This window comes from Polypterus senegalus, chromosome 9, assembly GCF_016835505.1.
Source record: "Polypterus senegalus isolate Bchr_013 chromosome 9, ASM1683550v1, whole genome shotgun sequence".
Classification (NCBI taxonomy): Eukaryota; Metazoa; Chordata; class Cladistia; order Polypteriformes; family Polypteridae; genus Polypterus; species Polypterus senegalus.
In genome coordinates, this window is record NC_053162.1 from 80,592,920 (window position 1) to 80,609,088 (window position 16,169).

General features: G+C 37.7%; 1 protein-coding gene across 1 annotated transcript in view; it reads left to right on the forward strand.

The window, feature by feature from the left end:
• vat1l (vesicle amine transport 1-like) overlaps window positions 1-15,419 on the forward strand; it is a 229,971-nt gene extending 214,552 nt beyond the window's left edge. Inside the window, exon 9 of the mRNA XM_039763355.1 lies at window positions 11,395-15,419. Coding sequence (XP_039619289.1) covers window positions 11,395-11,493 — 99 coding nt within the window. The 3' untranslated portion in view covers window positions 11,494-15,419. The remainder of the gene's footprint in view (window positions 1-11,394) is intronic.
• The last annotated feature ends 750 nt before the right edge of the window (window positions 15,420-16,169 follow it).

Here is a 16,169-nt window from a genome sequence, read left to right on the forward strand (position 1 = left end):
CCTCAGACACTTGTGAGCATGTTTATTTGAGAGCTGTACAGGTAGGAGAGCCACAAGTCAAAAACATATAGGTTAAACTTAGACGCTAAATTGGGCCTATGTAATTATGAGTTTAAGTGAACATGTCTCTGCGCAGCCGTGGATGGTCATTAATTTAATGGTTGTTTACTTTCTTGAGCCCAGTGCTAACCGGGACTGCCTCCAACCGTCCTGCTACCTTTAATTGGATTAACCGAGTTTAAGAGTGTATGCATGTATTGTACTGTATTTGCAACAGATGCAAGATCATAGGTTACGTATTGATGTAAGATTTGCTTTATTTCATTCTTGGTATCAACTGTATTTTTTAATAATTTCAAAGTTCATTTAAAAATATCAAATATGATTTAACACATTATTTCAGAAACAAATTAATTTTAGCACTTTTCATGAAGCTGAATTTAGGAATATGCTCTAACAATTTGTTTCAGATGGAGATGCTTAAATTCTTTATACCAGTTAAACCAAAAGCATCTACCTGCAGAGAGGCAGTCTCAGATCAGTATTGGTGACAGTGTCTTTCTAAAACCTCTTTCTGAAATGGACTTATGGATAATCCTTATTTTTGCTTGATCTATGATAACATGGCAGTCATAACTTTTGTGCGGGCAAAGCATCAGATTCAACGACAGAGGGAATGAGCCAAAGAGTCAACACTGCCAATGTAAACAACAAGTTGGTAATTTCATGAAATGACTAGTGTGGAGATTTTATACAGCTACATCTGCCAACATACAGTGGAATTAAAAGTTCCTGTGATTAAATAACCTAGAGACTCCAAAAGTCAACAAGTTTGAAAATGTACACATGGTATAACATTTAGGTGGATTTGGGAACTTAGGTAATTGATTTGAAAGTTGGAGCAGTTTGAGCTTTTTTAGTTACTTCATCAAAGAGTTACTGTAGTTATGACATTTGTGTTTATTAAATACTTATTAATAGTGCATCATGTTTAAAAAGATCAGGCTTAATATAATGCAATGGTAATATATAATAACCAGTAACGGCATACTGCACAATAATGTACAGTGAATACACTTGACATGAGTATTCCTAGTTTTCATACTCTTTCTCTGTCTCTGTTTAGCATTCGTTTGCTCAGAGGTTGATGCGCTTGCTGCTTCCTAAGCAGCTCTTCTTTTCTACACCCTAGCGGCCCGGTGCTTCTCATCTTTCGTCGCCATCTTTTTGCGTTAAAACTGATTAAGTTAGTTTTTGTGTTACAATTACTTAGTTTGTTTTCTTTAATTTTTCACTTAAGCTGGCACTTAAGTCTTCAATCTGCCTCAAGAATAATTAGCGAAGGTGGTAGGGAATGAGAGAGGTGCCCATACGCATGGCCGCCCTGCTGCGCACTGCCGAGAGTTGAGTCTACAATAAAATAAAATAAAAATAAAAAGAGTAATAAAAATCATCACCCCGAAAGCGAATAGTAGACATCACGTAGTGTATGTGTACCAAATTTCAAGTCAATAGGTAAAACGGTTTGCAAGCTACAGGTGATTTAAAATCCTGGACAGACAAATGAACAGCCACGGTAGCGTATTATATAGGAAGATACTTGTGTTAGTAAGCTACATTAAATACATTCTTTTAAACAGTACTTTAAAATATCATGTAGCTAGACACATAGCCTAGATAGGCTTGTGGTGGCTCAGTAAAGACCTGTTTATAATTGATGTGTCCAGGTCTCTGTGAAGTTCCTGTAGGCTGTGTGTGATGTAAATTTTGTCAGCAGTCCTAATGCCTGGACCCTCGCATCAGTGACTGTGTGCTTCCAAAATTTTGTGACTGCATAGTCCTGGGTGCAACTGTGTGCATTGAGTGTGCATATGCTTGACAGAAAAACATAGGCTTATTTGAGGAACAGCTGTGTGAAATGATTCATTTCTACCCAGGCCTGTTCAGTACAACATTAAAAATACACAGCAATAGCCAAATGTGCCTAAACCATGGTGAGAATTCGCCCAGACCCTAGACAAAGATGAAAGTTTGTGCACACAGAAGGAAATATCTAAATGACTGACTGGGGGATTCTGCTGCCACATAGTGTTACACACTGTAATGCTTGAACTATAAACAGACTATGGTGCAGAGCCCATGTGCACAATCGCATCTGCAGCTGCCTGCACCAGAATATATTTAATTTCATACACAACAGGTTTCAACTTAAGTAATGTAAAAATGTTATTGATTGATGTTGTGTTGTTAGATTTTGGTTGTGGAGAATCTGTGACTTATTTTAGTTCAATTTTTTTAAATATAACAAATTAAAATTAAAAGAAGAATTTAATAGAGTGTTAAATCTCTTGTGGAAATCACAAGGTAAAATTGTTGGCTGTTGTGGACTTGGCAGTTAGGAGACCTGGGTTCACTTCCCGGGTCCTCCCTGCGTGCCCTGTGTTGGCTGGGATTGGCTCCAGCAGACCCCCGTGACACTGTGTTTGGATTCAGCGGGTTGGAAAATGGATGGATGGACATATCTGGAGCTTTACCAAAAAATATTGAGTTATTATAATGTGCTGATATTTTTAGCCAGCCAGCCATTGTCGAACCCGCTGAATCCAAATAGGGTCACGGGGGTCTGCTGGAGCCAATCCCAGCCAACACAGGGCACAAGGCAGGAACCAATCCTGGGAAGGGTGCCAACCCACCACAGGCTGATATTTTTAATGTAACATAAACACTGGATACATGTTTGTTCACTCTGTACCTGCAGAGAGATGCTTGCATATTTCTTTTACTCAAATTCATTTTTTAGATACATTTCTTTTTGATTTTCATATTTACGGTTAACTTAATTGAAGCGGCAGAAGAAATGTAACTTCGCCAAAGTTATCTAACTCATATTGGGAATCCATTTTGTAGTCAGTAGTGGCTGTCAGACAAACAAAAGAAAAAAGTCTACAAAATATGCAAAATTGTAGTAACCTCTCTCATGATAAACTGGAAACACTAAACTGATCGATGATTTGAGTTGCACCGAATAACGAAATCTGGTCCTGTCTCACATATTGTTCCCTATCATCAATGGGTTTTTTTTCTCTGATTTGAATGAATTAATAACTCATTTAAGTTCTTTTTCCCAGCTAGTCGTTCTTGAAGGTGACTTTAATATCCACATTTACTTTCCTGCATGTAAGCGGACAAATGAAATTCTATCCCTACTAGACTATTTTGACTTGGTGGTCACACAGTAGACCTGGGGCCTTATTTATAAAGCTTGTGTACTCATAAAATCAGGCTCGAAATGTGCGTAAATAACTTGACAGAGAAACATGCCATGTGTTTCTGGAAACTCTGACCCATGTGTGCGCAACATTTTGGTGAAATTGGGAAATGACTACATTCTTGATCAAGTAGGGAAATTCTAAAAGATGACTCACATGCATAATTATATATATCACTAAGTTGTTATTATAATGAACGTTGACATGACAAACAAATTACACCTCTAAGGTGATGAATGTGCTGTACAGACTGTATTTTAGTACCCTTTTAAGAGGGTCAGTGCTGCATATTTGCATTAATTAACTAATTGTTACCGCTTCTCAGGGAACTGACAGACAGATCAACAGTATCTCAGCCAGGCTGTGTTGGAAACCATTAACTAACTGGCAGGGTACCCCTACATCCAGTTTTCGTATAGTGAGGACGCACATACTAAAACCATAACATGTTTTTTCTACATAAAAAGGCTTTTTTCGGCATTGTCCAGTTCTCATAATGTAATCAGAGGACTTTACTATACTCATATTGAAATAAGGGCTTCTAGGAAGATGAAGCTGCTTTTGTTAACCATGAACAATGACATTCCATTAACGCATAAGTCCTTTGTGATGCCAAGATGTGACTAACAAACACCATGTCTCCATGGTCTGAGTCAACCTGTGATTCATTTAAATTGAGGCAAACTAGCTTTGGCAGTCGTGACGGTATTGTACGTGGTGGCTTGCTTGTTGGTAAAATACCTGGGTGAACCCACAGTTTTTCATATGCTTTATACCTGTAATTGTATGAGCAAACATGACACACATGTACCAGGCAATAGCGGCAACATACTCTGACGCTGGCACCTTATGCTTTTCCCTGACTTCTAGGATGCATAGGACAGGCACTATGATGCCACGTGTGATTTTAATTGCAGAGTGTAACTAGATACACTTGAATGCTTGTGGTCATGTCTCAATGAGTCATGTGGAAGGCTGCTGTACAAGCCAATAAGTTTCTACAGCATTATTACTGCATAAGCATGAGTTTGATTAGCATGCTCCATATATGGATGTTTAAGGGCAGCACTTGAGTTACGGTCACATGCACACATTTACAAGGTAACTGTGATTTATAAAGGGTACATTGTGTAGAAATGCGCATATGCCAGGTTTTGTAAATCTGATTTTTTTTTGATAATGTACACATTTTTATGTTTTTATTTTTTTATGATTTTCACGCTGAAATCCATGCAAAGTTTTATAAATGAGGCCCATTTTCAGTACATCTGGCTAATCTGTTGGCCAACAATTGTAGCACTGATTTGGGCCTCTCTGACCATAAAACAGCACTTTTCACTATCTCACTGCCTCTTCCTGCGCTTAACTGTAAATGTCAAGTGTCTTTTAGAAACCTTAAAAATATCTGTCTCTCTATTCTTGCTGGATCAATTTCTGATCTTTTTCTGTCTTTCCCCATTCCATCCATATTAAGTAATCTTGTTGACCGCTATAACACATTATTTCATTCACCACTAGTTAAAATAGCTCAGTTTAAACATATGTAAGTTGCTCCATGGTGTAATTCATAACTACAATATATTAAAATAGCTTGCTGATGCCTTAAGAGAATGTCATGTGATACTGGCTTCACTGTGCATGCCCAGGCTTTCCTGGACCATCAAAGATCAGAGATGCACTAAGTATAGCCAAGAATGCAGACTTTGGCAGAATAATAGTGAATGGACATGATAACCTGAGGGTTTTGTTTTTTGTGGTTAAATAATACATCAACCTGCATCTGGTCTTATCACCTCTTCCACTGAAGGGTGTGAAAAGTTCCATCATTTTTTCTGTGATAAAGTAAAAAACCTAAATAACTCAACTAACAGAAGTCCATCTTCCATTGGTATATTTTATGTCTTCTTTCTTCTTCCAGCTACTTTTCAAAATTTTCACCAATTAACTTCTATATTTGTTAACAACCTGCTCTTTAAGATGAGGCTTACTACCTGTGTATTTGATCTCATCCTCACCACACCTACCAAATATTACCTTCATGCCATAATCCCAAATGTTGCTAAAATAATAAATACATCTCTTGACATCGGTTTTGTACCAGCTACTTTGAAAATCACCTCTGTAGCCCCAACATTACAAAATTCTGTTCTTGTTGATAATTGGAACAATTTTCGACCTATCTCTCACTTACCTTTTCTGTCAGAAGTTTTCAAGTGTGTCATGGCATCCCAACTCACCCATTACTTTACTTATAACAAACAGATGGAACTAGGGCTGGGCAATATGGCTTTAAATTAATATTTTTATTATTTTAAACAAAAATACAATATTTGATATATCTTGATATATTAATAAATTTTTCAGAGCTGCAGTTGGTTCAGAATTCTGCTACAAGAGTTCTTATACAGACCTACAACACAGAGCACATAACACCCATCCTGCTTCACCTTCACTGGCTCCCTGTGTTTTACAGGATTGAGTATACCATTCTATTACTAACCTTTAAAGCTTTAAATGGCCATACACCAAACTATATCAGTAACCTCCTCGATCATAAAGCTCCTGTCTACCCATTGAAGTCCACTGATTCTGGCAACTTTTTTTAATATTTTGTATTATATTCAGTTTTGTTGTCTTTTATTCTGTTTCGATGCTTTGTATAACATGTACATGTATTCATCTTTATTTGCGTTTTTTGTGGATATTATTTGTATCCAATGTTTCATATGCCTTGTTGTTCTTTCTTAATTTCTGTGAAGCGCTTTGGGAAATGTTCTACATAAATAAAACATTATTTTATTATTATTATTGGATAATTTTGCAAGTGAAAAATGTATCTGGCATATGACTTATTCAGATGTATCATGACTGTGATTCATTCCCTATACAAACCACTTTGCTGTGTACCTTGTGGCTCCTATTATGATCAATACACTTCAATAATTACAATTATTAGATCTATACTGTATATGGTTAGTATTGAGTGACAGACATTAATTGAGAAATGCTCTCTAGATCTTGTCTTTGATCTTCTTGGTTTAGGGAAAACAATCATTATAATCAAAATGCTACAACAAACAGATCAAAACAAGCTCTATATCAAAATCAGTCATAGTTCAGAAGGTGTAGGAATATTTGTTTTAGAGATCTTTATGATTTATTCACCAGCCAAATCTTCTTTAAACTGATTCAAAAATTTGCATGTATGGTCCTTCGTCCTTTTAAAAAAGTAATGTTCAAACAATCCTGCCTTGTGCCCAGTGTTGGCTGGGATTGGCTCTAGCAGACCCTGTGACCCTGTAGTTAGGATAAAGCGGGATGGATAATGGATGGATGGATGTTCAAACAAAAGACACCAGTAATGGTAGTGCTTATAAAATATAACCATTTGGATGTCCCATACATGCATGTTCACATTGATGACTCATGTGATATCCATCCATTTTCCAACCCGCTGAATCCGAACACTGGGTCACGGGGGTCTGCTGGAGCCAATCCCAGGGCACAAGGCAGGAACCAATCCTGGGTAGGGAGCCAACCCACCGCAGGACACACACAAACATATCCACACACCAAGCACACACTAGGGCCAATTTAGAATCACCAATCCACCTAACCGGCATGTCTTTGGACTGTGGGAGGAAACCGGAGCACCCGGAGGAAACCCACGCAGACACGGGGAGAACATGCAAACTCCACACAGAGAGGACCTGAGAAGCGAACCCAGGTCTCCTAACTGCGAGGCAGCAGCGCTACCACTGTGCCACCGTGTCGTGTGATATGTGGCTCACGAATGATGCCATAAATCTCTGATGTACTTGACAAGTCACTCCTGCGATAGTAAGTAAAAGAAATTATTTAAACGGTAAATAACATTGACTGATTAGATAGATAGATAGACAGATAGATAGAATTAATTAATTGAAAATGACAAAATAATACCAAATAGTGACCAGATGCCACCAGATACTTCATGCTATATACCAGTGTTGTGCTGGAGTATATTTCCGTGCTTTTATTATATATTGTTTTAGGTAAAATTTTAATGAAATATTATATTAGCCAAGCCACCTAGGTAAACACAGAGTTATAACTAAAGTAAGGAACAATTTTATACATAAAAATTGTTTACAGTATTGGGTCACATATGGCTGCCGCCTCTCACTGAATAACCATCTACCTATGTGTACCTATGATCTGCATGACAAAATCCTTCATTTTATCTTGTTTATAATTCATTTCTAATCATTTTGTATCTGTATATTAACTTTAATACAAATAGGACATCTATATCTTTGACAACTACTTTTTATTCATTTGCTGGCCATAATGCATTTCTTCATTTTATGGGAATATGTTTAAGATATTCTGTTATGTGCATCCTTGCATTGTCATTAAAATGTGCTTCTTTCATTAAATTTTACAGAAGCCAGAACTGACAAACAGTTTGAGTGGTGCATCGCTGTGAAATGATTTTGTCTATTTTCTGATTTAACAATATACAGATTGTTTGAACCTGTAGAAACCATGCTAAACTGCTCATCTGTGGTTTGATTGTGGAGGGGGCACAGCATCTGCATATTCATACTTAATTTTTCAGTGGAACACTGTTATAAAGTATTATCTAATGCAACTGAATAAATTGATAAGTCGTGATTTCTCTGAAACATTCAAGCACAGCTAGCTGACTCCTTTATTGAGTTCAGTCTAGAAGTCCATAGCATTGTTACCTGAATTCTGTAAGTATTATTTATGCTGAAAATGAACCAGTTATAAAAATGAGAAGACCCTTTCTTATTAGTTCTTATTATGCCTACTTGATTAATACATGTATTAAAATCAGAATGTTTATTTCCTAAATGCTGTTATGAAAAAATGATTCCATTACTATAATAATGCAACTATTTTATTGGTATCTATTATAAATACTCCTCATTTTTTTTTTTTTTTTTTTTTTGGGGGAAATTTCAGCCTCACTCCGAGTGCCGGTGTCCACTTCCAATTTTAAACTGCACCTAGTCACGGAGAGTTTTGGGGGGGAGGTGGGGCTGTGTGTTGGCATCAGCTGGTGTAGGCCACATGGTGCCGGCACTGCCTGCGCCCCCCCAACCACAAAATGCACCTTATCAGCACACACCAACACTACATTAGAGCAGGCGGAGGGAGACTAGAGGTCTTATCACACTTCTGTTCTCAGTTAGCTGCCCGGGGCTGGAGGCTAGGAGTGGGAGCTGGCCGTCTGCCTGTGGTCTGGAGTGGTGGGTTGCTTTGCTCTACGTTGGATGGGGTGCCTGCTCACTATTACCCCTGCGGAACGGGGCTAACTCTGACGTCCAGGAATGGCTGTACCTCAGGTACGGCAGCACCGGGACCAGAGTTAGGTAGGGTGTGTGTGGGGAGTGTGAATGGGTGTCTGGCGTACATCCTTGTAAGTCTTGGGTTGTATGTGTATGTGAGAGCATGAGGGAGGGAGTGTATGACTGTGTTTGTGTGTGACTGTATATGTCAGGTGGGGTTTTGGACTCCTCCCCTCTCCTGGGACATCTGGCAATACTACAACATCTTTGCCTACCCTCCCCCTGCCTTAAGCATCTGTCTGGTCGCTCCCGGTGGCTGCCTGGTGGGATCTGGTTCCCTGGGCTCTGTTGGATCCTCGGCGGGTGGGTCGCCTCGGGTCCCGGGCTGCTGGGTTCCGGGCCCGGCCGACTCGGGAGAGCGGCTGCGGTGGGCCTGAGGGCTTGCCGTTGATATCTCCCGGGACTCTGCCGGCTGCTGGTTGTGACCCCCGGGGTGATCCTCTGCGCCTCTCGGGTGGGGGTTGGGGCTTCTCTGGTGACGCCTCCTGGGGTCTCCGCTCTGGGGTGACCTCTGGATCTCTGGGCTTGGAACTCCCTCCATCTTCCGCACGTTTTGGGGGCAGGTCTGTGGCCCTTCACACTCACTATTGGATGCTCCTATAGAGAAACCTTACACATACAAGCGTGCGTACACACACAGGTGCTCACATGGTGATTTCATAAGTATGACTTGGACATCTTCAGCACATGATCTAAGGTTGTGGTGGCCTTAAATGCCTCAGTAATAATTACTGTATGATTGTCAGCAAACATTTTTACTTTTATATATCTTCATGTAGCTGATGCAGCAATGTTTTTGTCTTGTGGTTTTTTTTTTTTTTCCCCCTCTCTTTCTGCAGGTCTAGAAGCGGATTCTGGTTCATTTATTGTTTATTCTATACGAAACCCCCCCTCCCCCTTTACCTCCATCTCTTCCTTCTCTCTCTTCTTTTTCTTTCACTTTTGTCTCCGTGTCCGGTTCGAATCTTAAAAACATCTAAAAATATTTTTTAATAAAGTTTTGGTATCAGGCGTGACGTCAGCAGAAGCTGTAACGCTCCACCTGAGAGAAAAACTGTAAGGCTAGTCGCCAGCATTCAGACATCAATTCTGATTGCTTCACAGCCGAACAGGACACGGTAAAAAAAATAAATAAATAAATAAATAAATACTCCTCATTAAGCAACTGAGTTCTGTTCCAGCAGCCAGATTGTTAAGGGAAATGGTCACTAAGCGAAAATCACAGGAGTAAATGCATGCATATTTTTTTTTACAACTGCTTTCATTCCTGGTGATCTTTTCTCTTTGATCCTTTCTTATACCTCAAATCTTTTCATGTCATTACTGTATGACTAGTACTGTATTTAAAACTTTTGAAGACCTTTTATGTTTTGGTTTTATACAGTAAGCATACTCTATGTATTGTAACAAACCAAGACATGCGTGAGACAGAGGAACCAGCCACTTTATGTCAACTGCTCATGAGTGCCACTAAAAAGATTTCTTCAGCAGCGGTTTCTATCAGGTGTTCCCACCTGATTTGTCCTTTTTTCCTATGCGTGCCTTCCAGCCCTTATCACCAGGAGTCAGAGACACATATTCCACACTATCACCCGGTTCCATGAGGCAATGGGCTTTAGCAGCTGGGAGACATGTCCAAAGAGCTGTCTGTAAGTGCCGCATGTGTGCTTCCCTCTTCCCCACTGCTCATTGTTTGCAGAGCTGCTTTTATGAGTTTGGTATCTCTCACACTGAAGCTTCAAGTAGGAAGAGTTCACTTACTTGACAATACTTGGTATTATTTGAGTCAGATAACCCTCCCACAACCCTAATCTCTACCCTGTTATAACTATTTGGGGCTCTGGAGGTCTGCAGCTAGACTCTATTGGCACCAATCGGAGTCAATTCCACCTGCTTGGACAACCTATTGGAGTCAAATACAACTATTTGTAGATCCAGTGTGTAGGCTTAGAGCTGCAGAGATATATACTTAGCTTTCATGCCTGCTTCTCCGAGTATTCCTGCTCCCTGTGACAGGTGTAAGGAGTGAGGAGTGTGTCCCTCACAGCTCCAGGCCTAAGGATGCCACATTTTTTTTAAATTAGTCTAAGTAGCAAGAGATTAAATGTAAACTCAATGTGCACAAAGTTGTTTTTTTTTATAAGCACAAAACTAACTTAATATAATAATGTGCAGAACATTAATGTTATAAAATTAGTACAGTACAGAATAGCTTTCCATTGCAACTTGCTACTTCCTTCATCTGAACTGGAGTGCTTCATCTTTGAAGACATCTTAGCATGTGGTGTAAATGAGTGTAAACAACTAAATAAAATATGAAGATACTGGAAAGTACTAATGCTACCAACAAATAACAAACACTGAGTCACTACAGGAGGCGTGCTGCACATACATGTGGAGGCTGCTGGTTGCTGGTCATAAAAGCGCGGCATGGTCACTATGCTGATAATTTGTAATGGTCTTATGTACAAATGGTCAGAAACTGAGGTAGTCGCTGAACAAGGATTACTTTATGGTTATGGAGATTTTAAGAATTTACTATGTGTGAGATTTTGAATACGTCAAATTTAAAAGAAAAAATAATGCTTTTTGCTTTTATAGAATGCTGAGATTGGCCCTTTTAGAACAAGTAAAAATGGAAAATTGTGTGGAGGAGTCAGTGTTATCCTACCCTAAATTTTAGTGCATATTCTTAATGGTCAATTAACGAGTAAAACATGTCAAAAAATGCATTATATATATTTATATATATATATATTATCTTCCAGATGGCCAATGACAGCACAGAGACAAGTGAGGCAGGAGAGGAGGAAGAAGATCACGAAGGTGACAATGACAACAAGGAAAGGATGCCTTTCATCCAGTAATCAAGTGAAAGAGTTCATCTCATTAAGCAGACAAGAGGCATCAGGAGGACCCTTTGTATCAGTGAACAAATGCTGTAGTACAAATATGTGTTGTTGTGTTTGCCTTTCAGCTGAGCTGTTTGAAAATTTGTGGCTTGTCGAACAACTGAAGTGCCATTCTCAATGAAGTATTATTATGATGTTACTTTATGTCTTACTGACTAAACTATTGTTGATTTTTTTGCAAACCATTCCTGTTGTGTGTGACATGTTTTTGAAGCATTCCTTAAGCAAATCACTACCTTCTGGTCCCTTGACGATCAATCATAACTATTCACCTAGACAGCCCCAGTCAACAGTACTGCACATAAACAAAGCTTTCAGTTCTTTTATGCTGGGATCATGCTCTAAAGATGGCTTGTTAATAAGTACGTTTTTGCCAGAAGAAAAGAAAAATACCTCTTATATTTTAAAAATCCTAGTTATTTTATTATTAATAATTAAGTATGAGTAATAGTTTATAGGAATTTTTACCTTTCAGTAAAAGTGTTGCATGTGTCAGTGGTCTCTTGAGACAGACAGTATAATTTCAGAAATTAACAAATCAGCCAAAATATATGTCTGAAGCAAAAAGGTATGGTGAACTAATAGAGTTTGTGTCAGGGTATTTGGACTAGTAATATATTTGCCTTATTTTGTTTAGCCTACGAAGAGAATGAATCTTTGTTTGATTCAATTCAAACTATAGGCACAAAAATTATACTTATAAGCTAAGTACATATGTCATGTATATTATTTTATGATTAAATTATTTTATATATCTAAAAAATATAAGATCATCATACAGAGGTTGATCATTATTGCCATTTTAAATATCATGGCAGTGTACTTTAGTATGAAGAGTATAGGGAATAAAACACTGGTTGGGCTACTTTAAATCCTTGGTTAATGAAGCTTTTTAAATTTATGAAATGTTGCCAAAATTGTTGTGAAAGAGGTGCATATTTTGCTTTTGGGAATGCTGCATTTTATAGACATGTGCCAGGTTTTATAGAAATTTTAAGAGAATGTTAATCATATATTTTTCTCAAAAAATACATTGGTACAGTTGAATGTGGAGGTATGAAGTAACACTCTGTACCCGTAAGATTTTATAAATATTTGCCCATAAAGTTCTGAAGTAAATATGATGCACTATCAACAAAAATAGTATTAATAAGTATATAATATGCTGCACTTAGAAAGCAACATTTGTGCATTTTCAGTATTTTTAATTATACATTTGTATGTCAGCCTTACATGCGGAATAATTATAGCTTCATTAGTAATTCCTATACAAAGTATACTGTTCATAACATATTAAAGTTACAATATCAACATATGATGCTGCATTAATAATACTAACACCTCACATACATACAGTAGATACTGAGGCTGACAATCAAGGGGCATTAAAAATGATGGTAATATTTGACATTGTTGATGTTGCGTAAAGTGTGATGTTACTGTGAAATGGGCATCTGATGAAGCATATGATGTTGCCATTATTTCTGTTTTCATGCAAAATAATTGAATTGTTTAAAGGCATTTATTTGCTTAGTATTTGTAATTTCTCACATGAACAAATTCAGTTTCACATTTTTACTGTTAACAGGACATTTATTTTGAAAAGCATCCTATATTTTTTGTTTGAAATTTATTCTGATCCTGCCAGTAAACAAAATATTGCACAGGTATGCATTCAGTCAATTAGGCAATACAAAGAATATGATAAAATGTAAGCTATAAATTGAAGATATGTTAAAACTGTAATACTCGTATGACCCAGTAATTCTTAAGAATATGCTTAAGATGTTGTATTTAGTCCAGCAATGCCACTTTCATCTCAGTGAGCAGTTTGATCACAGTTGGGTAAAAACTGCTTCTGCCTCAGTTTGTTTTGAATTGTACTGTAGATTTATTTACTGTAATTAATTATTACATAGAGCATGATCCAAAGGTAGCTGTTCAAATAATATATGCAAGCATCTACCCTCTTGCCATGTTTACTTTTTACTAATGAATCAAGTTGGTCTGATTGTACCCTTAAAAATCTAATTACTTTATTACAAACTAATGATATATGTTACTTAAAAATAAGAAATTGGTATGTATGAAAAAAATAACAAAATCTTAGAGCAGTTACAGAATAAGATGAAATCAAAGAACAGGGAACTTTTCTTTCATCAGTTAAGTTTTAAGTTTATATTGAATGTTTTCTGGCCCAATGTTTGCTTGGTATGATATGGGATTTGTTTCTACCCTCTATGCAAAGAGATACTATATTTTCCACTAGCAAATGATACAATATTTTATTAATTAAAAACATCTATCTTATTTTTTTAAGAAAAAAAGTCTAAGAAGGCAGTGCAGTGGTTAAAGCAGACATTCATAATTATCATTTATTTGTTTCTTAATTTGAATGGTTAATGCCATATGCTATACTGTATCTTTTAATTATTAGTGCCTGCAGAATGTGCAGAACTCGACACAACCTGTGCCAAAAATGACAACAATATTTAATGCAAGTGGAGGCTCATTACCTTTTTCTCTTAATTCTTACATGGTGAATCGTGTCTTAGGCTTTTCCTTCCAAACAATCTCTTATGTAGCCATTGATAATTTTCACTCTTCCCAGTGAAAGCCAAAATTGCAAAATTTGTAATTGAAGAATCTATTCAGTTTTAAACTTTAGCCGATACAACCATACTTCTTTTTGTACATAGTAGGAATTTATCATTTTACATCCCCCATTATTCCTTATTAATAAATGTAGTTTTCCAAAGTATATAATGTACACAAAAACAGCTCCTAAAATGAAGGAATATAAATTCTATGTGGAAAATAAGAGTGAGCACTTAAAAATTTTGAAGGAAAAACGGTGTACAAAATACTCTGAAAATACAATTAAGGCAAAAAGTATTATAGTTCAACCAGTATAGTGTATTAGAGAATAGTGGCTGTGAACATAGTGTGAAAGGTTGCAGAGCATATATCATTCTGTGCTGTTCACTTGTAATATATAATAGGCAATTATTTAAGTGAATATATAAGAGGCTGTAATAAATGAATAAAGCCTAACTGTGCCAACTTGAGCACGGTGCTAAGTGTTTGGGAACATAGCTTGGGTCTATGTTATTCCCAATTAAATACATAAGAAGCAGTTATATTAGGCGAATATACACTGCCTGGCCAAAAAAAAAGTCGCCACCTGGATTTAACTAAGTAACTAGGTACGAGCCTCCTATTGGATAATTACTGCATGGGCGATTATCTTTCAGCTGTTATTTAACCCCAATTGGTTCAATGAGTTGCTTCTCATTTCTTAAATAATCATGTTGAAAGACACATCTCGTGGTCGTGGAAAAGATATTAGTCTGTTTGAGAAGGGTCAAATCATCGGCATGCATCAAGCAGAGAAAACATCTAAGGAGATTGCAGAAACTACTAAAATTGGGTTAATAACTGTCCAACGCATTATTAAAAACTGGAAGGATAGTGGGGACCCATCGTCTTCGAGGAAGAAATGTGGCTGGAAAAAAATCCTGAATGATTGTGTCATCGGTGATCACTTAAACGTTTGGTGAAATCAAATCGAAGAAAAACAACAGTAGAGCTCAGGTCTATGTTTAATAGTGAAAGTAAGAGCATTTCCACACGCACAATGCGAAGGGAACTCAAGGGATTGGGACTGAACATCTGTGTAGCCGTAAGAAAACCACTAATCAGTAAGGCAAACCGGAAAAAAAGGCTTCAATTTGCTAGGGAGCATAAAGATTGGACTCTGGAGCAATGGAAGAAGATCATGTGATCTGCTGAGTCCAGATTTACCCTGTTCCAGAGTGATGGGCGCATTAGGGTAAGAAGAGAGGCAGATGAAGTGATGCACCCATCATGCCTAGTGCCTACTGTACAAGCCTGTGGGGGCAGTGCTATGATCTGGGGTTGCTGCAGTTGGTCAGGTCTAGGTTCAGCAACAGTATGTGCTCCAAGAATGAGGTCAGCTGACTACCTGAATATACTGAATGACCAGGTTATTCCATCAGTGGATTTTTTCTTCCCTGATGGCACGGGCATATTCCAAGATGACAATGCCAGGATTCATCGGGCTCAAATTGTGAATGAGTGGTTCAGCATGAGACATCATTTTCACACATGGATTGGTCACCACAGAGTCCAGACCTTAACCCCATTGATAATCTTTGGGATGTGCTGGAGAAGGCTTTGCGCAGCGGTCAGACTCTACCATCATCAGTGCAAGATCTTGGTGAAAAATTAATGCAACACTGGATGGAACTAAATCTTGTGACATTGCAGAAGCTTATCGGAACAATGCCACAGCAAATGCATGCCGTAATCAAAGCTAAAGGTGGTCCAACGAAATATTAGAGTGTGTGACCTTTTTTTTGGGTGGCAACTTTTTTTTTGGCCAGGCAGTGTATAAGAGGCTCTTAAGCTTCTGCAATGTTTCAATTTCCGTTTGGGGTCATATAAAGTATATATCTGTAATCAATGAATAAATTATGAACTATTTCAACTTGGTAAGAATCCCCGAGCATTGTTTGTTTGTTTGCTTTTTTTTCAAGAGGCTGTACTTCAGTAGGTAAGATACCTGGGTACACTTCCCGGGTCCTCCTGTGTGGAGTTTACATGTTCTT